We start from the raw sequence: 25124 nt of genomic DNA on the forward strand, positions 1-25124 counted from the left end.
TTTGGTTAGACTTCCCCACAACATTTTCTGTGTGTTCCTTTCAATTTAAGTTGTTCGTAATTGTAATACCTAGGTATTTAATGGAATTTACGGCTTTTAGATTAGACTGATTTATCGTGTAACCGAAGTTTAACGAGTTCCTTTTAGCACTCATGTGGATGACCTCACACTTTTCGTTATTTAGGGTCAACTGCCACTTTTTGCACCATTCAGGTATCTTTTCTAAATCGTTTTGCAGTTTGTTTTGATCTTCTGATGACTTTATTAGTCGATAAACGACAGCGTCATCTGCAAACAACCGAAGACGACTGCTCATATTGTCTCCCAAATCGTTGATATAGATAAGGAACAGCGAAGGGCCCATAACACTACCTTGGGGAACGCCAGAAATCAGTTCTGTTTTACTCGATGACTTTCCGTCAATTAGTACGAACTGTGACCTCTCTGACAGGAAATCACAAATCAAGCCGCTTGTGTTTTTTTTTTTTTTCTTTATTGAACTTCGATTCCCCCCGAAGGGGGCGGGCTGGCAGCAGCTTAGTACGCCGCTCTTCAGCCTACAGGCTTTGTTAAAAATATGAAGAGAATAAATAATAAAAACAGGCGATAAAATCGGAGAATTAAATAGTAACATGGCGAAAAAATTGTGGAACTTAAAACATAGAACAAAGGGATGATTATGCCAATAAAATACATACGAAGCAGACAGGTAAACAATAGACAAACAACTAAAAAACACGGCGACAGTCTGGTTTCTGTTCGCAAAAGCCATAAAATTCACACCTAGCGACACAATGGTTTCTGTTCGCAACACGAGAAAGACGAACAACACTGTACAGTCGCTGGAACACTGCACTAAAAAGTTAGCAAATGTGACATACCACAGCCGAGAGCAGGTGGGGGGAAGCTGGACAGATGATGGGAAAATAAAAAAGGGGGGGGGGGGGGGGGGAATGAGGACCCATAAGAGGGGTGGGGGGTGCCGGGCAGCCGCGACATGGAGTGGGGAAGGCAGAGGAGGGGAATACAAAAGGACTCGGGGGGGGGGGGGGAGAAGGGAGGTAGGGAGAGTTTGGTGGTGAGAAATCAGGATGGAAGGGGGGGGAAGAGGGAGACCAGGGAAAGGACAGAGGAAAGGAGGGGGGGTGAAGATCACAGTTGATAGGAGGGATAGGTGGAGGGAAAGAGGGCATCATCCGGGACGGGGAGTTGATGGAAGCCACCTTGGGAAAGGAGATGAAGGGTGTAGAGATGGAGGGTAGGGGGGACACAACAGTGAAGGCATGGCAGGGGGCGGGAACAGGAGAGGAGAGGAGCAACCAGGGGGTGAGGGGGATCAAGGCGGTGGGACGTGTAGAGTATGCGGATATGTTCGAGGAACAGGAGCAGATGGGGGAAAGGAATGAGGTCATAGAGGATCCGCGTGGGGGACGGGAGGCGTATACGGAATGTGAGGCAGAGTGCGTGACGCTCAAGGATCTGGAGGGACTGGCATAACAGAGTATGGGACGGATTAACGATTTGTAGGCGTGGAGGATGGTAGAGGGGTGCAACCCCCATGTCCGGTCAGAGAGTAGTTTGAGGAGTCGGAGGCAGTTGTGGGCTTTGGATTGGATGGAGCGGAGATGAGGGATCCATGTGAGGTGACGGTCAATGGTGAGGCCAAGGTAGGTGAGGGTGGGCGTGAGGCGGACAGGACGGGCGCAGACGGTAAGGGAGAAATCGAGGAGCCGGAAGGAGCGAGTGGTACGACCTACGGTGATTGCCTGGGTCTTGGAAGGATTGATTTTCAGGAGCAGCCGCTTGTGTGGTACATGAAACAAATTTCAAGTAATCGCTTTGAAATTTACAGCCAGAGAGTTTTTATATTTTATATGCCTTTCTTTTTCTCTACAACTTTGAACTGAACGGTTTATGTCGTTTCAGACATTTGCAGTTGGGCTGGGTGTTCCGTGTTGCAGGCCGGCGTGCCACAGCTCGCTGTTCCATACGTGGGAGACGCTGCTGCAGGAGGTGGAGGTGGACTCGCAGGCGCACGCCGACATCGCGTCCATCCTTGGCCGGCAGGTGGCGCGGCCCCTGCTCGAGCGCACCTTCCACCGCAAGATCCAGTCGCGCAAGGTCTTCACGCATCGCGAGAGCTTCGAGGTCATCCTGGCCAAGGCAGAGGACAAGTTAGCCAAGGTTTGTGCCAGCCTCTCACTGCAACGTCGAAAGACAACCACAGTTTCGCGTGGAATTTTCGTGCCACAAGGTGCTCGTACGTATCTCCAGGCCCTTTTGGGGAGCTACCCTAAGTTGATGAACCTGGTTTTCCCATGACGGCAGTGCAAGTTCTCTGGACATTGGTAAGAAGGAAGGGAAAGAAAGTTGTAACGTCCCATTGACGACGAAGTCATCGCAGTCGGCACATAAGCTCGTATTGGGGAAATACAGCTGCATGTCACTTTAAGGGGGGTAGGACGTCAAACGGGCCGACTTGGAGCACGAAAGGCACCACAGGACTTTTAATTTCCATTGTCTATACGTTTACAAATAAATTCATAAAACTTTGTCAGCATGACCAGGAAGGATTCAGAATTCACACTCATAGCAGTGGAAGTTCGAAAACATAACGAAATAATTTTCTTTACATGTGAAATTTCATCATTTTTTTCACTTACTAATGGCAGCATTTGTTGCTATAGGTACACTTTTCTTCATGAGTAAGAGAGATTTTTCGATGAATTTAGCACAGCATACAAACCATACTTAAAGGTGAATGAAACTCTAGAATTTTCCACATCTGTTAAAAACTGTGGTAAAAATTGAGGTAATTAACTATAAAATTTGTGTTTTTTTTCTAAACATGAAGTTTAAAATATAACAGCTCATTCGTTTTTTCATAAATTAAATAAATTCTAGAGTTTCATACACCTGTAAGTATGGTATGTATGCTGTGCAAAATTCATCTAAGAATCTCTTTAACTTATGAAGAAAAGTTTACCTATAGCAACAAACGCTGCCATAAGTAAGTGAAAAAAATGATGAAATTTCACATGTAAAAAAAATTATTTTGTTATGTTTTCGAACTTCCACTGAAATGAGTGTAAATCCTGAATCCTTCCTGGTGATGCTGACAAAGTTTTATGACTTTATTTGTAAAAGTATAGACACTGGAAATGAAAATGTCCTGTGCTGCCTCTCCTGTTCCAAGTCGGCCAGTTTTGACGTCCTACCCCCCTTAAAAGAAACCCTCTCTTCATTTGCCATAAGCTGATTTACGGAAATCGTGGGAAACCAATATATAGATAGCCAGATGGGGATTTGATCCTCTATCTTCTCGGATGCGAATCCAGTGACTTACTTCTGCGCTACCCCTTTCGTTTCTGACATAAGAAACGCTTTAAAACACCACCAGTCATCAGAATGAGATTTTCACTCTGCAGCGGAGTGTGCGCTGATATGAAACTTCCTGGAAGATTAAAACTGTATTTGCAGAAGAGCTTCTGTAAAGTTTAGAAGGTAGGAGACGAGGTACTGGCAGAAGTAAAAGCTGTGAGGAGGGGGCGTGAGTCGTGCTTGGGTAGCTCAGTGGTATAAAAAAAAAAGTGGTTAGCGTTCAAACCTCATAATCGCTGGCTCGCTGGATCGAGTCCCGCTCGTCATTTACTGCCGGCACGGTAGCTCAGCGTGTTCGGTCAGAGGGTTACGTGCCCTCTGTAATAAAAAAACTGAGTTAATCGATCAATAACGAACTTGAACGGTTGTCTTACGACGTCCGCCCCGACCGGATGCAACGAATAAAAGCGAACAAAATGAAATTAAAGAAAAAAGTGGTAGAGCACTTGCCCGTGAAAGGTAAAGGTCCCGGGTTCGAGTCTCCGTCCGGCACACAGTTTTAATCTGCTTCCATTCGACTCTCCGCGCTTTCCATAAATCAGCTGTCAATCTGTTGCAAACAGTTTGCGGCAGATGAAAACTGCTTTGTTGCTCATACCCTAAATTTTGCATAACAGTTGATTCTGAGGCGCCGCGCGGTATTAGCCGAGCGGTATAAGGCGCTGCAGTCATGAACTGTGCGGCTGGCCCCGGCGGAGGTTCGAGTCCACCCTCGGGCATGGGTGTGTGTGTTTGTCCTTAGGATAATTTAGGTTAAGTAGTGTGTAAGCTTAGGGACTGATGACCTTAGCAGTTAAGTCCCATAAGGTTTCACACACATTTGAACATTTTTTTTTTATTTTGAGGCAACAGAACGAACAGTTTCGGACAATACACAAAATTCCTTTTCATATTGATCGTTTTACTTATATTCACTTTATCAGCTTTCTTTGCGTGGTTAAAGTTTTCATGTTTGGTTTCTTTTTTACAAATTATCACCCGCGTTACTCGTACGTATTGGAAGTCAGAACCACTTCTTATTCGCACTGATATAATGGGTTTTTGTGGAGATAAATTCCCTCAGGTAAACCTTCTAAGCTCGATGTGAGAACGGTGCTCATCTTATTTTGACAGTTTTTAGAAAACCTTTTGAAGCAATTAGTGTATTGCAATCGAAGCAGGAGGTCAAAATACCTCGCTTCTGAACAGTTGTTTCACTTAAAAGACGACGTTTTCATTACTATAAATAGGGTGTTTCTAAAATGAATGTAAAGATGGAAGTGCTGGTAGAGTGGGTCATAACAAGCAACTTTCACGTAGCAACCCAAGTCCGCATCCGTTAGGGTTCGGCGCTGGATGTCATTTAATAGCGTCACGGGCCGCCGGGATTGTAGGCATACAGACCGCCATCCGAGTCGAAATGGTAGCAGGTATTCTGGGCGGGATAACACCAAGGAGTTTCTTCCTCCGTTTGCTGGGACGCCAAAGCGTTGCGTTTGACAGTGCAAGTGCTTCTTTGATACGTTGTCGCACAGAGAGCGGCACCTGTGCACGTTGCAGAATCTAGTTCAGCCTGCATCAGTGTGTCAAACTGGGACACTCGTGTTTGGTACTGTGCGGAGCGGACTGTAAATGTCGCGTTTTTATTGGTTCAAATGGCTCTGAGCACTATGGGACTTAACTTCTGAGGTCATCAGTCCCCTAAAACTTAGAACTACTTAAACCTAACTAACCTAAGGACTTCACACACATCCATGCCTGAGGCAGGATTCGAACCTGCGAGCGTAGCGGTCGCGCGGTTCCAGACTGTAGCGCCTAGAACCGCTCGGCCACCTCGGCCGGCCGTTTTTATTGAGAGGAAAGGTCAGACATGCACTGTGCTTCTAGGCGGTGGATGGAAATGCTCTCACTGCTGCCGGCCGTGGTGGCCGATCGGTTCTAGGCGCTACAGTCTGGAACCGCGCGACCGCTACGGTCGCAGGTTCGAATCCTGCCTCAGGCATGGATGTGTGTGATGTCCTTACATTAATTAGGTTTAAGTAGTTCTAAGATCTAGGGGACTGATGACCTCAGAAGTTAAGTCCCATAGTGCTCAGAGCCATTTGAACCATTTTTTGCTCTCACTGCTCAACGGCAGACGTTCAGCTGCTCCTGAATTGTCGAGTGCCAGATCCACACACGTTCACAGCCGTCCACACCCACTTAGAGAGACAGGTGAACCTGATGTGAGTCGTCCACTGGCAAGGTACAGCAGTGGTGCTTGTGCGTTTAAGGCCTGCCTCGAAACCCGTTGCATTTATTTTGTGGTACGGGAGCGAAGGCTGTGCGGACGCGGTCGTCAACGCACAGATTGTACACCAGAGTTTGAGAAAGAGACGTTAGCACTGCTGCAAAACATGCCCTCGACTAGCACTCGGACTATTGCTCGAGAAATGGGTGTAAGCTAAAAATGGTTCAAATGGCTCTGAGCACTATGGGACTTAACATCTATGGTCATCAGTCCCCTAGAACTTAGAACTACTTAAACCTAACTAACCTAAGGACAGCACACAACACCCAGCCATCACGAGGCAGAGAAAATCCCTGACCCCGCCGGGAATCGAACCCGGGTGTAAGCCATTATACGGTCTGGCGTATGAGGAATGGAGAAGATCTGCACCCTTACCGCCTTCAGAACGTTCAAGCCCTTAACCAAAAAGATTTTCAGCATAGCACTGACTTTGCCAGTGGTTTTTGCAGAAGTGTGCGATTCACCCTGAAGTCCCACACTTTGTATTTTTTTATGGATGAGGCATCCTTTACAAGGGAAGCTGTGTTCAACAGACACAATCAACAAGTGCGGGCACGGGAAAATCCGCACGCCACTTTTGTTCATGATCACCAAGAGCGCATCACAGTCAACGTTTGGGCTGGTCTGATATGCGATCTGATTGGTCCATACATGCTGACTGAACGAAAACAGATACTTAATCCTCTTTAGATATACACTGACGGGGTTATTGAAACATGTCCTTCTCTACGTGCAACAGATCACGTGGTACCACCATGTGGGTGCATCTGCTCACTTCGATCATGTGGTCGAAATTATTTGGATGAGACCTCTGGTGATAAATGGCTAGGGCGCGGTGGACCGTTGGCACGGCCTGAACGTTCCTCCTAACTGACACCACTTGATTTTTTTCGTCTGGGGACATCTGAAATCTGTTTACGAAGCATGTTTACGAAGAATGAATAGCGTGAAAAATGGTAGCCTCTGATGTAATGCCCACATTGCCACTGGTGTTTATAAGGGAGCGACAATCTCTCACGCGTCATTGAACGGCGTAATTTAGAACTGTTTTTTAAATATTTTCGAATAAAGGCCATGAAACGTCAACCCCACGTATCTTTTACTTTGGTGTCACAAATAAATTGAAAACTTTGCCTGGCACAGCTGCGACCGTATCGACTCGAATGCGGTTTGTATGCCTGTCTTCCCCGTGGCGCAAAAGCACTCCGTCTTCAGGCTACAATTGGCCCATCGGGACCATTCGACCCCCGTGTCATCCTCAGCTGAGAGAGCGGATAGGAGGGGCGCGTGGTCAGCACACCGCTCTCCCGGTCGTTAGGATGGTTTTCTTTCACCGGAGCCGCTACTGTTCGGTCTAGTAGCTCCTCAACTGGCATCACGAGGCTGAGTGCACCCGGAAAAATGGCAACAACGCAACTTGCCAATGGTCACCCATCCACGTGCCGGCCACTCCCGACAGCGCTTACCTTCAGTAGTCAGACGGGAAACGATGTATCTTCTGCGGCAAGGCCGTTGTCCCTCACGTCGCCCGCGACGCCATTAAATGAAACCTAGCGCCGAATGCTAAGGGATGCGGACATGGGTTACTGTGTGAAAGTTGCTTGCGAGGATCCACTCTCCCACGCCTTTCATTATTAAATTCATTTTAGAAACACCCTGTATTTGTTAAAACATCGGTAAACATATACCAGTAACTTTCGTATTGTTCAAATAACTTACGGGGATGCAGCGGGTGACGTCGTCGCCAACTACTGACATTTCGAATGGAGGACACTCTGACATTTTCAAAACAAAACTGCAATAAGTAAGCGCTGTGCAGGGGAATTTAAAACCTCGGTTCTCAGAGAAACACCGAAAAGAACACTCACAGACATTGTAAACACTAGCGTCATCACAAACCAAAGATGAGCTTCAGAAGTTATCGATAGTGAAATTAATATCAACGGGTGAGATAGCATAAACTTTGTTCCCCTGCTTTTGAGAAGGCAGTGCGCAGAATTCCATGCAGAATTTAAACAAAAACCACCATTTCTATTTGTAAGATTCGTTGCTAATTTAATCCCGTCGTATTACATAGAATGACGGGTGCCAAGACAATGTTCTGCAATGGCGGATTTGCTCTAATGTTACAAGCATGTGTGTCGCTTATGCGCAGTACTTGCCAATATATGACATGCCACAACTGCAAAGAATACGGTAGACACCCACCTTACGCAAACCTAGATCATCCTTAACGAAACCTAAAAGGACCCTGATCTTAGATGATGGTGAAAAAACGCACTTCACATCATATTTCCGAAAAATACAACCAGTCCTGTTCGAAATGCTTCCTGCGAAAGACAGAAAGGCCGTAGACTTTGGTACTATCTCGGTATTATCATCACTCAGATGGTGCACAGTTGTTCGATAGCGTAAGGTACGCGTAATCTTTCTTTCACTGTAACCATTCTGACGAAAGTTGACTTCGAGATGGGCTAACTCAGCCGAAAAACTCTCATGGTCCGAGATGACGTAGGCCCTGTGAACAATGACACGAATTACATCTTCACGCTGAGTCAGGTGGTGACCACTACCAGCCTGCAGATACAAGTCAGTGTGAGTAGGCTTCCTGTAAACGAAATACCCCAACGCACCATCCATCTTCCTCCTGACCAGCACATCAAGAAAGGGAAGCCAGCCATCCTTTTCTACCTCCATCGTTAAACCAATATTCGGCTCAGTATCTTGGTTTGCGTAAAGCGTATGTCTGCCGTAATCCTTGCAATTGTGGCATGTCATATATTGGTCGGTCTCAGGACTGTGGAGGACTGGTGTACTGATCACAAGCGGCACACACGCTTACAACAGTCGAGCAAATCCGCCATTGCAGAATACTGTCTTGGCACAGGTCATCCTATGGAATACAACAGCTCGGTGATCTGGCATGCACTTCAAGCTATTGGAATAGTGTTATTAAGGAGTCTGTTGAAATCAAATTAGCAAGGAATCTAATAAAAAGGGATGGCGTTTGATGTATATCGTGATGAAATTTTGTTAGATTTTTATTCTGGCGTTTTTCTAGTGGTTTTTGTTTCTGTATATTTTTAGTCTTTTCCATCCCTTTCAACTCGATGCGGTAAAAACTTTATAATCACAATTCGCACGTGTCCAGAAACAGCAATTTGTGAGGGATTTCAACTTCACTTGGATAGACCGAACTACGAGGACGTGCTGAAAAGTAATGCCTCCGAGTTTTTTATCCTGTTATCAATATCGTTTGAAGTATTACATGTCATGTATATTACTCGGTCAGATTTCGCACTTTCCTGACGGAAGTAGCAAGCCTCCGCCCGAACAGGACTCCCAATTGTTGCATGAACTCAGTATAGAACGTAATTATGTCGGTGCGTGAGAAACAGCGTGTTGTAATCGAGTTTCTAACCGTCGTAAACGGGCCTCCAATTGATGTCCCTATAATAATGATATCTGTTTTGAGCGTGAGGGTGCTGGGCTCTTTGACAATCTTGTAACAGATGATGGAAGCTGGGTTCATCATTGTAACCTAGAGAGCAAGAGAGCATCACTGGAGCTCCGGCACAAAGGATCATCTACGTCTAAAAAATACAAGACCACACCATCAGTAGGCGAAGTCATGCTCACTGTGTTCTAGGATGTTCAAGGTGTTGTACAGTTGGGATTCATGCCTAAAGAGACCACCATAAACCCTGCGAGGTACTGCGAGACCCAAGAAAACTGAAAGTAGGAATTCGAAAAGTTCGTCCAGACATGGATCACCTTCTCCTTCAACATGATAATTGTTGTGGCGTAACAAGCTAGCTACGCCACACTGAAGTAGCCGAAAGGGCACGCGTCAACTCACGCCGTCTTGCGTGAGGTCTGAAACAGGATACTTATGAATGCTATAAAGAAAAGAACGGAGCTTAGGTTTACTTAACTTTAATTTCCTTGTGGTACATATCTCTTGATAATACAAGTGAGACTCTCTCCAGATATGGTTAATGGCGCCTTGCTAGGTCGTAGCCATGGACTTAGCTGAAGGCTATTCTAACTGTCTCTCGGCAATTGAGAGAAAGGCTTCGTACGTGTAGTCGCTAGCAATGTCGTCCGTACAACTGGGGCGAGTGCTAGTCAGTCTCTCGAGACCTGCCGTGTGGTGGCGCTCGATCTGCGATCCTGATAGTGGCGACACGCGGGTCCGACATGTACTAATGGACCGCGGCCGATTTAAGCTACCACCTAGCAAGTGTGGTGTCTGGCGGTGACACCACAATAATGCCAGACCATACACGAGCGCTGTGACATTTGCAAAACAATCCGACGCCTTGGGTTCACTGTCGTCGATCATCTTCCATACAGTCGCGTCTTGGTCACATCTGATTTTTATCTGTTTCCAAAACTCAAAGAACATCTTCGAGGACTTCACTTTGATAGTGAAGTGATGCAAGCAGAGGTGAGGCTGTGGTTCCGTCAACAAAGTCAAACATTCAACAATGAAGGTGTCATCAGGCTTGTCTCTCGTTGGGAGAAGTGTGTTCGCCGCCAGGGTGACTATGTTGAGAAATAAAAATGTAGACATGAGGAATAAAGATGTAGAATGTTGATAAAGTCTTATTTAGTTAAAAATCTTTAAGAATTGGCACATAAAATTTCAGAGGCATTACTTTTCAGAACACGCCCTTAGAACAAGAGAAAAAAAGATTAAATATTATGGATGACTCTGTGGGGTATTGTAGGTTATGTTTGGAAGTGTAGGTATATGTCGGGACATAATTAATGGTTGGGAAGTGGGAGATGATTAAGGTCCCATCAGGAGAGAACAGACAAGGCATAAAGGAGTATGGAAGAGCAGTGTGCCATGCTAAATTCATGTCATTTTGAATGTTTTTGATTGCTTTAAACATAAGTGTTTTTTTTCTTTTTTTGTGATTTTAATACCCATATAAAAACAGGTAGGCTGGCAGCAGCTCAATACGCCGCTCTTCAGCCCAAGATATTACAATGGTAAAACAGAGAAGACACATGAGTTGGAACAAAAAGGCGGGGAAAAAACAGTAGACACATGAACATAAAAACATGAAGCCGTTCACACTCGATGACAATCCACAATACAAACTGTTGACATGACTCACAAGCACTGATGACTTTGATGGTACACGTGAACGATGGAGCGTGACGGTGAACACTGAACACTAAACACGACGGCACACATGAGACACTAACGGCGATGATCTCCGGCGCGCGAATGTCCACGTAGTGTGTGCGAGTCCGGGGACCTGCCAAGAGGTGAAGAAGGGTGATGGGGGGGGGGGGAGAGGGGAGAAACAAAGATGCCAATGGCTGAGGAGATTTGAGGAGGAGTAGAGAAACAGGGGAGGGGAAGCCCGGGGGAGGAGTGGGGCGAAATGGAGGAGGGAGGGAAGGAGGAGAGAAGGGAGGGAGGGTGCCCAAAGCAACAAACACAGGAAGAGGGAGGGAGGATCAAAGTTGATAGGAGGGGTAGATGGAGGGGAGGAGGACATCATCAGGGAGGGGGAGCTGGCGGAAGCCACCTTGGGAAAGGGTAAGGAGGGTGGAGAGATGGAGACCGGGTGGGACGTGGGAATACAGGCGCAGCAGCGGGCGGGGGTGGGAGAGGATGGGGGAGACAAGCGGGTGAGGAGGATCGAGTTTTCAGGAGGTGTACACGATCCATATCCGTTCAAGGAAAAGGAGGATGTGGGGGAACGGAATGAGGTCGTACAGGATCCGCATGGGGGAGGGGAGACGGATGCAATAGGCGAGGTGGAGAGCATGGCGTTCAAGGATCTGAAGGGATTTGTAAAAGGTAGGGGGGGGGCGGAGATCCAGGCAGGATGGGCGTATAGAGGATAGGGCGAATGAGTGATTTATAGGTGTGGAGGATGGTGGAGGGGTCCAGACCCCACGAACGGCTGGAAAGGAGCTTGAGGAGACGGAGTCGGGAGCGTGCCTTGGCTTGGATTGTCCGGAGATGGGGAGTCCAGGAGAGGGTGACGCCATGGTACTTAAGGGTGGGGGAACGTAAGTGGACGCAACCTAAAATATGAAAAGCATAGAGCATGCATCGGATACGAGAACGACAGTACGTAGGCCTACATGAAGTAATTTCCTTTAATACTGAACATACGTACTGTTGTTATCGAAACATCTACATATCACACGCCTGTTATACCTGTTATACTTTAGTACCAGGATTGCCCAGATGTAATGCACAGCATTTTCTTTTTTCCTCAGCCGGAAACAATGCTACGAATATGAAACGTTACGTATGTATTATTTGAAGTATTCTGAGTCAGCGCGCCAAGTTTCTGTCACTTCCGACAGATAGCGTACCTGCAGGACAGTTTCAAAATGGCGTCTGTAGGTGATGTACGTTGCAAGCAAAGTGCTGTCATTGAATTTCTCACTGTGGAGAAAGAAATTGTGTGGAATATTCACAAACGCATGTGCAAAGGTCTTATGGAGCATCTGCTGTCGGCAGAAGTACAGTTAGTCGCTGGGCACGGAGGGCGAGGTCATCAGAAGACGGTTCGGCAGATCACGATTTGCAGCGGTCGCGGACACCATTCACGGTTGTCACACGTGACATGTTGCAGCGAGCTGATGCCATTCGCGAGGATAGACACATTACGACTCGGCAGTTGGTGCTGCATCTGCCAATCAGCAAAGTAAGTGTGGATGCAATTACCAGCACTCTTGGATCTTCAAAAGTGTGCGCAAGATGGGTCCCGCAGTGTCTGACGGTGGATCACAAATCGCACAGAAGAAACATTTGTCTTGATTTGTTGCAACGCTCTGAAGCTGCGGGGGAGGCCTTCTTGTCCTGGATTGTGAAAGGTGATGAAAGCTGATTTCATCATGTTGAGCCCGAAACAAAACGATGTGCGATGGAATGGCTCCATTCCCACTACCCACAGAAGCAATAATTCAAAGCAACTGTTTCCGCCGGTAACGTCATGATCGCCTTGTTCTGGGACTGTGAAGATGTGATTGTCATTGATGTGATACCAAGAGGCGTTACCATTAGTTCAGAAGCATATGTCAACACATTAACAAAACGCAAGACGCCTTCTGGCAACTTCAGCGCCACAGTAATCCAGGAGATGTTTTGCTGCAACACGATAAAGCTCGGCCCCACACAAGTCTGAGGACGCTAAAAGCATCGCAAAACAGGGTTCGACCGTACTACCCCATCCACCCTACAGCTCTGATCTAGCCCTTCGGACTTCCACTTGTTTGGGCCATTAAAGGATGCCATTCGTGGAAGATATTTTGAGGAGAATGAGGAGGTGATTCACACAATGAAGCACTGACTCCGCCACCAGGATAAGGATTGGTACCGACAAGGCATACGCGCCCTTGTTTCGGGCTGCAGCAAGGCTATAGAACAGGATGGATATTACGTGGAAAAATAGGGTATGTAGATAAAACACCATTTTTTCACGCGTGTAATTCTCATTATATTCAATAAACAATTGTATGTGTGCATTGATGACCGTGCAATGTTAAACTAACAAGTATGTTTCTTGTATGAACATTTGTCCATATTCATCAGTAACTACACCTCTGTGATTTCCTACCGAGCGAGGTGGCGCAGTGGTTAGCACACTGGACTCGCATTAGGGAGGACGACGGTTCAATCCCGCTTCCGGTCATCCTGATTTGGGTTTTCCGTGATTTCCCTAAATCGCTCCAGGCAAATTCCGGGATGGTTCCTCTGAAAGGGCACGGCCGACTTCCTTCCCCGTCCTTCCCTAATCCGATGAGACCGATGACCTCGATGTTTGGTCTCCTCCCCCACAACAACCCAACCCTCTGTGATTTCCTTGTAATGTTATATCCGGTTCGGACGGATAGATTTTTTATATATTTGAGTTACGACATACTTTAGCTTTCACTATTATGGCGCACTTGTAGCTGAGAATGACGAAAGATCGAAACTGACTGCAGCGCTAAATAAAGTAAGTTCTTCAACCTAATTGCCTCTTTGGAAACAGTTATGGGTTTCTTCGATCCTGCAGCGAATTTCTGTTATGAAAGAGGGTCCAGAGTTGAGTTTGTATTTGAAGCTGAAGTATTTTTGAGCGTCCTGCGGGAGGGTAACACGAGAGTGTCTCGGAAGTTTTAGCAAGTGACGGTCGATATTTAGTTGGACGGGACAAGTTATGAGAGGGTGGACAGCGTGATTACTGATCTTTTCATCTTTCATCCGATGACCAGTGTATGCGAAGCAAATTAATAACTAACAAGACGGGGGTATGGCTCCAAAAATGCACTTAGTGAGGGTCAACTAAACTATTAAACTATGTCGTTCCACGGAAACCAACATATTTCACTCGATAAGAAGGCTTACTTCTCATGCCTGTTAACTTTAACCAAGAGACTTTTCGCCTTCAAGGTAATTTTGGGAGATACAGGCAGCATAAGGAGACGCACGTGGTGGCGCAGTGTTCGAATCTGTCGCGTTTTCTTAGTAACTAAAGGACTCGTAGCAGCGGAGCAGGAGGCGCAACTACTCAACCTTTACATCACATTAGTCGTATTCCGCGAATATCTAGAATGTGGAAAGAACTCTACGATATATATGTTATTTAAATTCAATGCAATGAAATGACTTGATATTTTTTTAATTTTATTCTGTTACAGTGCTAATATTCATTACAAAGTAACCTTGAGTATTAATTTAAAGAGTTTCTGTGAGTAGAAAGAGAGAGGAAGTCATTGGATCTCGACCAACGCGAGCAGCAATGTCGCGATACGATAAACCGCAATCGCGTTTGGCCACAATCCGACCTTTATCGAAGTCGGAAACGTGAGGGTACGCATTTCTCCTCCTTACACGAGGCATCACAACAACGTTTCACCAGGCAACGCCGGTCAAGTGCTGTTTGTGTATGAGAAATCGGATGGAAACTTTCCTCATGTCAGCACGTTGTTGGTGCCGCCACCGGCGCCAACCTAGTGTGAATGCTCTGAAAACCTAATCATTTGCATATCACAGCATCTTCTTACTGCTGGTTATATTTCGCGTCTGTAGAACGTCATCTTGGTGGTGTAGCAGTTTTAATTGCCAGTAGTGTAGTTGGAAAGGCAAAGTAAAGACTGCATTTTATTGGCAGAACTCTTAGAATATGCGACAGGTCTACTAAAGAGACTACCTACACTACACTTACCCTTGATTTGCTAGAATGCTGTTGTGCGGTATGGGATCCTTAGCAGGTAGGATTGACGGAGGACGTCGAAAAAGTCCAAAGAAGGGCAGCTCGTTTTGTGTTATCGTGAAATAAGGAGAGTGAAAAAATGGTTCAAATGGCTCTGAGCACTATGGGACTCAACTGCTGAGGTCATTAGTCCCCTAGAACTTAGAACTAGTTAAACCTAACTAACCTAAGGACATCACAAACATCCATGCCCGAGGCAGGATTCGAACCTGCGACCGTAGCGGTCTTGCGGTTCCAGACTGCAGCGCCTTTAACCGCACGGCCACTTCGGCCGGCAAGGAGAGTGAGTCACGGACATAAGTGAGTTGAGGTGGCAATCATTTAAACTGAGGAGTTTTCCGTTGCGGTTAGATCTTTTCACGAAATTTCAGTAACCAGTTTTCTGTTCTGGAAGCGAAAATATTTTACTGTCGTAATCAACATAGGGAGAAATGAAGATCCTAACGAAGTAAGACAAATCAGATCTCGTACAGGAAGATTTAAGTGTTCGTTTTTGCCACGTGTTGTTAGAGAGTGGAACGGTAGAGGTGTTTCGAAGAACCCTTTGCCTGGCAAATAAGGGCGAGCTGCAGAGTATTCACGTAGACATACATTTAGATGAACCTGTCGCACTCGGACAGATCTACCAAGCCAGGTGACATAATGGTAAGGCACTGGACTCGTATTCTGGAGAATGGCGGCTCAACTAGCCTTTCAACTATCCAGATTTCCGATTTCCGTGATTCCATAGGTATTTTAAGACGAGTATCGCAATGTTTTTTGTGAAAGAGAACGGCCGATTTCCTTTCCAGCCTTTCCCAGTCCGAACTTGTGCTTCATCGCTAACGACTTCGTCATTGACGCGGCGTTGATCCCTAACCTTCTTTCCATCCATTCGCTCCTCATTGCACACCTTTGCTTTATTCAATGTGTTCGAGATGAAAGCGATACGTTTAGTGGACGTAAAGATGACTGAGTGTAAAATGTAGTTTAGTGTTTTGTTGTTTTATTGTTGTTGATGATCATGATAAGAGAGGGGAAAAAAGGAAACGAAATGTAATGGCCCTACATTACTTATCACTCTCCTCTCTAGTAACATAAGAGAAGAGAACGAGCTTAACGTCCCTAGCTGATGAACTAATTGTCATCAGTATATGATACAAATCATGTATGTTCGAGATTTGACCGAAGAAATTCGCACACTATCTGGTGATCAGAAACTGGAAGTTAGCAAGTTTCACCTCCTTAACACCCTAATCGACTACGAGGATTCAAACCTGAAAATGTGCCTTATCCACCCTTGCGACGAAGGCAGGGTATTACTGGAATATCGATATAATTTTTTTTACTGGGACTCATCAGATTGGCGGCTAGTTCTTAACAAATGGAAGACTAGGTACCAGGCGACGCATAATTATTTTTATTGTTATTATTGCCGAATTTGTTTAGAACTCAGAAAGCATATGTTAGAGTCGAAACCGTCATCATAATGAACCAATTCTAAGTGCCTGCACCATATATTGGAAACCAACGCGTGTATAAGACAAGGGATGTCACTGGCACTGGGAATCGAACCCTGATGTAAATAACTAAGCGTTACCAACAATAGCTCGTAGTTTGAGTGCAGTGAGCGGGAGCGTTTGATACCATCTCTCGCTGCCCCTACCCAAGATTTGGTCAGAAGTCGAAACATGATACAGGTAAACGGAATGGTCAACATGGCTAGAAACTGTGAATCACGTGCACATCTTTTATCAATTTGACCGCAGAAATCACGAGAATAACTTTGTTAATATTACGCCATCAATCCAATGACGAAAAGATGTTTATCAATGTCAACTCAAAACGGAGGGAGCATCAACATTTGGCATTACTGTGGCACTGACCCATTTGCAACTGATATAAGCATAACACGAGTGAAAACAGTTTCATTCATCACAGTGTCTTTCTTAAATGAATAAGTAAAAATTGAAAGTACTTCCATACCAGAGACATTGTTGTAATTGAGTGTATCTCATCGATGTTTCGTAAGTACTGTTTTCAAATTACATTGATGCATCGATGCGTATTTAAACATAAACCTCAGGAAGCGCAGGTTTACACACGAAGCACGAAATAATGCAGAGAGCCGGCCGAAGTGGCCGAGCGGTTAAAGGCGCTGCAGTCTGGAACCGCAAGACCGCTACGGTCGCAGGTTCGAATCCTGCCGCGGGCATGGATGTTTGTGATGTCCTTAGGTTAGTTAGGTTTAACTAGTTCTAAGTCCTAGGGGACTAATGACCTCAGCAGTTGAGTCCCATAGTGCTCAGAGCCATTTGAGCCATTTGAAATAATGCAGTCAGAGACGCAGTTATTTAGTGGGACAGCGAAAGCACAAGCCGGCAATAGCCACATAGCTGATAATAATGGGTTTTGAAAAACTGAACTTTTATCTGGTAGAGATAATAATGCGATTTTGTTATATGATGACATGGTTGGAGACTGTCGTTGTTATTTGAAGACAAATGTTGATGATGGTGTTGAGACAGCAACCAGTCACAAATTTATTTTAATTTCCTTTATTCAAAAGGTACCGTTACTGCTTTCGAATCATTACGATTCATCGTCAGACGGGTTTCATGCTTTCATTACAACATGTGCTGCGTTTTTTGTTGATTAGTTATCCTAAAATATAAATAATACATAATTATAAGCATGTCACAAAGATGGTTGAGTTACAGGTTTGCATTGGGATGTGACTCACGTGAAATGTCGGTTTTGAGTACATGTTTTCATAGTTTTCTTCCAGCAGACAACGTTTGTAATTTTCGCCACATTCATGTCATTGCACAAATAAACTTGCATAATTGAGCGCTTCAGATTTTTCACTGATTGAATTTTCACCACATTCCTATCGTTGCACACGTAAATTTGTATCACAGAGCACTTCAGCTTAGTCACAGAACAGACTTCTAACATGCACCGCATGTTTTGATAGAACATCAAAACATTCGGTGCATGTTAGAAGCCTGTTCCTTAACTAAGCTGAAGTGCTTTGACGTTCCATCAAAACATGCGGTGCATGTTAGAAGTCTATTCTGTGACTAAGCTGAAGTGCTCAGTGATACAAATTTACGTGTGCAGCGATAGAAATGAGGTGAAAATGCAATCAGTGACAAACCTGAAGCGCTCAATTATGCAAGTGTATGTGTGCTGTGACGTGAATGTGCGAAAACTACAAACATTGTCTGCTGGACGAAAACTATGAAAACAAGTAGTCGAAACCGGTATTTCACATGAGTCACATCCCTATGCAAATCTGTAACTCAGCCATCTTTGTGACATGTTTATAATTATGTATTATTTATATTTTAGGATAACTAATCAGTAAAAACGCAGCACATATAGTGAAAGCATGAAAGCCGTCTGACGATGAATTGTAATGATTCGAAACCGGTAACGGTAGCTTTTGAATAAAGGAACTTAAAATAAATTTGTGGCTGGTTGCTGTCTCAACACCATCAACATGGAGATAATAATGACCGTTGTGTTGTCGACGGCCTAGCTACTTTACGATGCGTTCCGAGGCAGTGAATTAAGGAGACGGCCTGGTTCAAAGATTTATAGAAGCTAAGAACCATCATCAACAATACTAAAATCACCCTCCAGTTGAATTTATGCAACTTCCCTGATTACTGGGTCACTGAAATACGACGTCTTACTACATATTACGGTTCGTCTCGTTTCTTTCAAGCATGGAACTTTCGAAGATTGATTGCCTATCCGTATTATTCTAATACTAGCTGAGAAACCGGCGTTATCCGGGTATTTACACATTTCAACTTCTACCATTCTCTTTCCTCCTCCCTCCTTTGTCTGGCCGCCTCCTCCTCCCACGTCTCTCAGTTCAGTTTCTCCTTCCCCTCATTGTTCATCTCCTCCTGCCTCTTCAGATCAGATGTTTCATGTTTTGTATTACACGCTCCGGCGAGTTAAATGCCCTCTATACCTAGCTAGGTCGAACTTCGATGGATCCGGTTCTGGAATTACAGCTCGCCCTTCAATTGCCAAGTTATTGAGCTCCATTCGTGCTGTTTTGATGCGGACGGGGTTCTCGATTGCGAAATTCAGTTCTACAGCGACTTTTGCTGCTGCCATCCTCTTCCTTTTCGTTATACTCCTCTTCAATCACCGTCCGCTGCGATCAGTCAACACTCACTTTCGTTCGTGTTGGGACTTATCGGAAGATGTTTCTCCGCTTTACCTGCGGTATAAATCACCGATATGGTTCCGCTTGAAACATCAACAACTTCAGCTGTCTTTGTTTCGGAAGCACCCACTATTCGAGCACCAACAGTTTGTTCACGTTCGAATTCACATAGCTCCGACATACCGCACTCAACTACAAAGAACGCTGTCCTGACCACGACTGACATCTGTATAGTTTTGAGAACATTGTACTCGTGATGTTGATGGTCAAACACAAGAGCGCCTCGTGCAGACTTGTCTAGCATCTGAATTTACGTTCTACCGCATTTGAAACGGTATTTCCATTATTTTGTTCAATCTATGTAAATGAAACGTATTGGCCCGAAATAGGCGGAAAGATGCTATTTAAAGTTTGCTCTAATGACACTAATGTTGAATTCAGATATAATGGTTCGATAATAAACACGCACCTGACCCTAATTAATATGTAAATGCAACAGAAATTAATATGTTGTTTAAATATAAATGTGTGCGTGGATGTTTTGTGGCTGCATTGGAGACAATGCTGCTATCTGCCTTATTATTCTGTATTCAACCACACATTAAATATTTTAACGTGTCTACGAAGATCAGACACAGTTAGCATTTACTGTGACCTTGATCCCAACATACTTCATACAGTAGAAAGAAGTAATGAACAGAGTGATGCTGCTCTACACATTATTCTCATTGCTTGGTCCCGACTACATGGTTACTAAAACTTGCTATGGACATCATGCTAAACAAAATCTCTCGACGTTATAATTTAGAGTTCAGACGCAAAGTCTGATTTAATATAAAAAAACACGCGAAGTTGTAGACATAGGTGGAAGGTGATGAACAGTATGCAACAGATTTTAGATCAGAAAACATGAGGAAAATAGGAGTGCATTATTCCTATGTGGCAAAAATCATTCTCAAAACACTTTAGACTGAGTGCATACATGTTCATAACATCTCACACGTGGTTTTCCCTAGAAAAGAATAGTCAGGAATGAAAGAATTACAAACCAAAATTAACGAAAATTATTTTCATTCAAACTGTGTATTCAAAATGTGACCAATTAAAAACAGTAATTCCAAGGTACATAATATACAATTAATACAAAAAACGAACATAGGATGTCATACACGTACTGAGGGAGTCACTGGTGTGACTGGAGACTGGGGGGAACGTTCCAGCTGGAGTAAGCTAACGGTGTCCTCGAGAGTTGTCGAGAGCATGCTCAACACGCGAGGTCCCGCGGCCCCAGCTGCAGGCCATTAGTGGCTGCCCTCAGGTGCCTCAGCCCAGTCTCCCCCCAAGTCAGCCTACTGATGTCCCCAGTGTAAACGAGAGGCTACCCACTACAATGAATATTTGGTTTGACTGTGTTGTAAAAATCTCCGTATTTCATCTCTTACTTGAAATAGCGATCGTTATTTACTTTATTGTTTTATATCCTAAAGTTTTTATTTTATCTGGAAAGATTAGTCCCAAGACGTCCTCTCTCACATTTAACCACGAAATGTACTAGCACGAAATTTAACAGTTAATACATTAAAACTTTGTGAGAACCCAGAATGGCCTGAATGAATCCTAACTCGGAGAGTTTCTAGAACAATGTGCCAAAACTAAGAGATTATATTGCACAATCAGAGCGTGCACGTAGCCAAATAGTATTCTGTTTTGTGTAGTTGGACAGGTTTCATGTACTGTTAGCTCCAGCAGGGTTAAATTGTAAAATGGGGTGTGGTGTCTGATAAATCTATTCTGAAAGTTGCTCCATGGAATCCAGAATAAAATAAATTGACAGTTAATGATTCTTTCCAAAGAATTTTCCACGCAGTTGGTTGTAGTATTGGCAAAGTAAATGCTATGGAACGTATTGCCGTTCCCCGGTTGTAGTAGGAGTCGTGTTAGAAATACTTACTTCCACAAAACACGGCAGTGGGAATCCGTCCAAATTCCGTTCAAGGCGGTAAGCACAGTTTCGTTTGATTGCTAGGTGATACAGTGTAGCAGTCTGTACTGAATCGTATCTGGCACTGGCCAAGTGCCGTGAGGCACTAACGAAACTCATTCCTATTCCCACTTTGTGACCACTGTGCAATTTTTAGTACAATTATTTTTGGTCATTGATCGCATATGCAGTTTATTATGATTGCCAGTTCTGGCGTTAGCTGTATACAGATCTGTAACAGGAAACATTAAAAACACAATAAACTACAATTCACGTACGTGTAACTTCTACGAGCAATGCAGGTACTATATGCAAATTTTTCCCACTGCTCAATACAAACTAGATCCTGTAAGTTTATCTGCAAAGCATGTAGACGTCACGATTCAAAAGCGCTGTAGACTGACGGTATTGGCATCTATATGTAATCATACCTAGACAAAATAGGTGGCTTATTTCATAAGGTCTGGTACACCGAAAAATACACATTCAAAATAAGCAGTTGTTTAAAAAACATATAAGTTCACAGTTAAAATTTAACCAGTTCATTTAGGTTTTACACACATAAACAAAGAAGAAATTAAAATAGTAACAAGTGTGCATTCTAACTTGTTCTTATTAAAATAAAAGAAACACTAGGTAAAGCAGGCTCTATGACCAAAAGTGATTTAGCCATATACGGTTACACATATTTTCCTTCTTATAGATTATTAACTATAACTGTAACATGAGCGCCGTCTTGTGGTGCTTGGGAATCTTGCTTATACAGGGTGAGTCATGTAAGATGTAACACCCCTTTTAATTCATTAACTGCTACATAGCTCGAAACGTCGTTTTGGTAGACATCGAGGGTCACGTATGTTTGTATTTGGTTAATGTTTTTAGCGCTGGTGTCAACGTAGGTATTGATGCAAGAACATTTTTTAAAATGGAAACGTCTACTTTTTATAACTGCTTTCGATAGCTCTCGAGCAGAAAATTACAGTGATATACCGTTTGTTAATGTTGACGTTGAAACCTGTTGGATAAAAGTTCGAGAAATGTCATAGAATGTATGAGAATGGTGGCCGGAAACGGCATTTGCAGTGCGAACACTGCTAAGCAGGTGTCTCGGACCAGGCTGCGTGGTTATATACCATAAGGTAGACCTGCGCTACGAGAATGAAGCTTTCTTTCCCCTTGAAACAACTTACGACCTAGATGCAGGTCCACCTACATGTCTTTTACACACATGCAAAAAAGTTTTGCATCACCCCGGTTCCCAGAACTCCTGAAGGTAGACGTTGACTGTGGATATTGTGTCACAGACATAGTCCCTTTGAATGTTCAGAGATGTCACTAAACCTGCCCAAAGATGTAAACAAACACGCATGAGCAACGCCTATTAGGCGAAGGAGGTCCGACAGCCGATCAGTTCGTCATTCCACCAGGAAGGAGGTACACGGCTCGTGTTGTATGTAGTTCAACCATGCCTAGACGGCCAATACCGCGGTTCCATTGCGTTCGCATTGTTACTTTGTGCCAGGAAGGGCTCTAAAAAAGGGAAGTGTCTCGCGATGAACCAAAGCGATGTGGTTCGGACATGGAGGAGATAGAGAGAGACAGGAACTGTCGATGACATACCTCGCTCATGCCGCTCAAGGGCTACTACTGCAGTGGATGACCGCTACCTACGGATTATGGCTGGTAGGAACCCAGACAGCAACGCCACCATGATTTCGTGTAGCAGCAGGACGTCGTGTTACGACTCAAACTGTGCGCAATAGGCTGCAAGATGCGCAACTTCACTCCCGACGTCCATGACGAGGTCCGTCTTTGCAACCGCGACACCATGCAGCGCGGTACAGGTGGGCCCGACAACATACCGAATGAACCACTCAGGATTGGCGTCACGTCCTCTTCACCAATGATTGTCTCATATGCCTTCAACCCGACAATCGTCGGAGACGTGTTTGAAGGCAACCCGGTCAGGCTGAACACCTCAGACGCACTGTCCAGCGAGTGCAGCATGGTGGAGATTCCCTGATGTTTTGGGGTGGCATTAAATGGGGCCGACGTACGCCGCTGGTGCTCATGGAAGGTGCCATAACGACTGTACGATACGCGAATGACATCCTCCGACCGATAGTGCCACCATATCGGCAGTATATTGACAAGGAACTCGTCTTCATGGACGACAATGCGCGCCCCCACCGTGCACATCTTGTGAATGACTTCCTTCAGGATAACGACATCGATCTACTAGAGTGGCCAGCATGTTCTCCAGACATGAACCCTATCGAACATGCCTGGGATAGACTGAAAAGGGCTGTTTATGGACGACGTGACGCACCAAACACTCTGAGGGATCTACGCCGAATCGCCGTTGAGGAGTGGGACAATCTGGACCAACAGTGGCTTGATGAACTTGTGGATAGTATGCCACGAGAAGTACAGGCATGCATCAATGCAAGAGGACGTGCTACTGGGTATTAGAGTTACCCGTGTGTACAGCAACCTGGAGCACCACCTCTGAAGGTCTTGCTGTATGGTGGTACAACATGCGATGTGTGGTTTTCATGAGCAATAAGAAGGGCGGAAATAATGTTTGTGTTGATCGCTACTCCAATTTTGTGTTCAGATTCTGGAACTCTCGGAACCGAGGCGATGCAAAACTTTTTTTGATGTGTGTTTATGGAAATACGACACAGGCTAGAATATAGCATATCACAAAGACCTTAGGAAAACTGTTTCACATTTGTGTATCCTGCCAGATTTACCTGAGCTGAAACAGTGAAATCAACTGTTCATTCTTCAAAAATAAAGAGGTCTTATGCGCCGCAAAAAGCAGCTACTGCATTAATTATCTAAATGCTAGAAGGAAGATTTGATCTGTCTCTTTCTGTACATGGCTGTGTTCTTCTTAGAGGTAAAATACATGCTGTTTGGCAACTGTGTCTGCCTACACTACTCTAAATTATATGATATGGGATACATTCGTTGAACTAAACGTTTTATTAAAAATACTTTAGTGACCACCTGTACACCGCAAAATAAATATTCTTCTTAACGAAACGTCGTTTCTTGCTGAACATAAGCTCTTACTGACAGTGTTACCTGCTATGTTCAATACAAAATGCCGAATTTTTTGACACTGCAATGCAATTTCGTACACACGTAAATGAAATAAACAATTTACAAACAATGATTTGGTAACCACCTAACTCACAAAACATAAATTTTGTCTTCCAAAAAATAACTGTATCCTTTATTTAAGCATGTGTTCAAACTGTTGACCATGGACTGAAAGGTACATTTGCAATCTTCGGTCGAAAGAACGATGAACAGATGTAATTACAACGGATGATAAGATAGACCATGAATTGACGATCCGACGACACATATCGTCTGGTGTAGTTCGAGCTTCGTCATAGACTGCATCTTTGAATACCCAAAGAAAGAAACGAGAGGAGTCAAATCGTGGAACCTACACCCGATAATCGATACTGGCCATGGTGGTCATCGGTAATCTCGTATTGCCGGGAAAAACTTATTTCATGTCATTTATTCTTTAATTAATTTTATCGATTTTGAACCAACAACTCGATCAACCTGTGACTGATGTAATTTGATTCTTACTGTAACAAGCAATCCGAATCAGTGTTTGTAAATGTAAATTTAATTGCATTAGCAACTATTTCTTTGTTAGAAGACTGGACAGGAGCGTGGCTTCTCCACACCTCATGTATGTCGGAGAGAAGTTTAGTGTTACAGCCATAAACTGTCACAAGAAAGCGTTGTTATGTGCGTATTGCATATATGACCGTGAGACCCCTTTTGGGGAGTTCTGCCGCCTGGCGCAAACCTTTTTATTTTACGCCACTTCGGCGACTCGCTCGTCGATGATGAAATGATGATTAAGACTGGACACACACACACACACACACACACACACACACACACACACACACCCTAGGGTGGAGAAAATCCGTGATCCGGTCGGAAATATAATCCGGGGCCACGTGATCGAGAGTCAACAACTCTAACCACAAGACCACGAGCTGTTGACTTAAGAAAGCGTTACGACAGGCACTGAGGATGGAACTATGC

The 25124-nt window shown here is 44.5% G+C and overlaps 1 protein-coding gene across 1 annotated transcript in view; it reads left to right on the plus strand.

The window, feature by feature from the left end:
• LOC126249492 (uncharacterized) overlaps positions 1 to 25124 on the plus strand; it is a 1087724-nt gene that overhangs the window by 222731 nt on the left and 839869 nt on the right. Inside the window, exon 3 of the mRNA XM_049951143.1 lies at positions 1962 to 2184. Within this exon, the coding sequence (XP_049807100.1) occupies positions 1962 to 2184 (223 nt within the window). The remainder of the gene's footprint in view (positions 1 to 1961; positions 2185 to 25124) is intronic.

This window comes from Schistocerca nitens, chromosome 3 (assembly GCF_023898315.1).
Source record: "Schistocerca nitens isolate TAMUIC-IGC-003100 chromosome 3, iqSchNite1.1, whole genome shotgun sequence".
NCBI classification, from domain to species: domain Eukaryota; kingdom Metazoa; phylum Arthropoda; class Insecta; order Orthoptera; family Acrididae; genus Schistocerca; species Schistocerca nitens.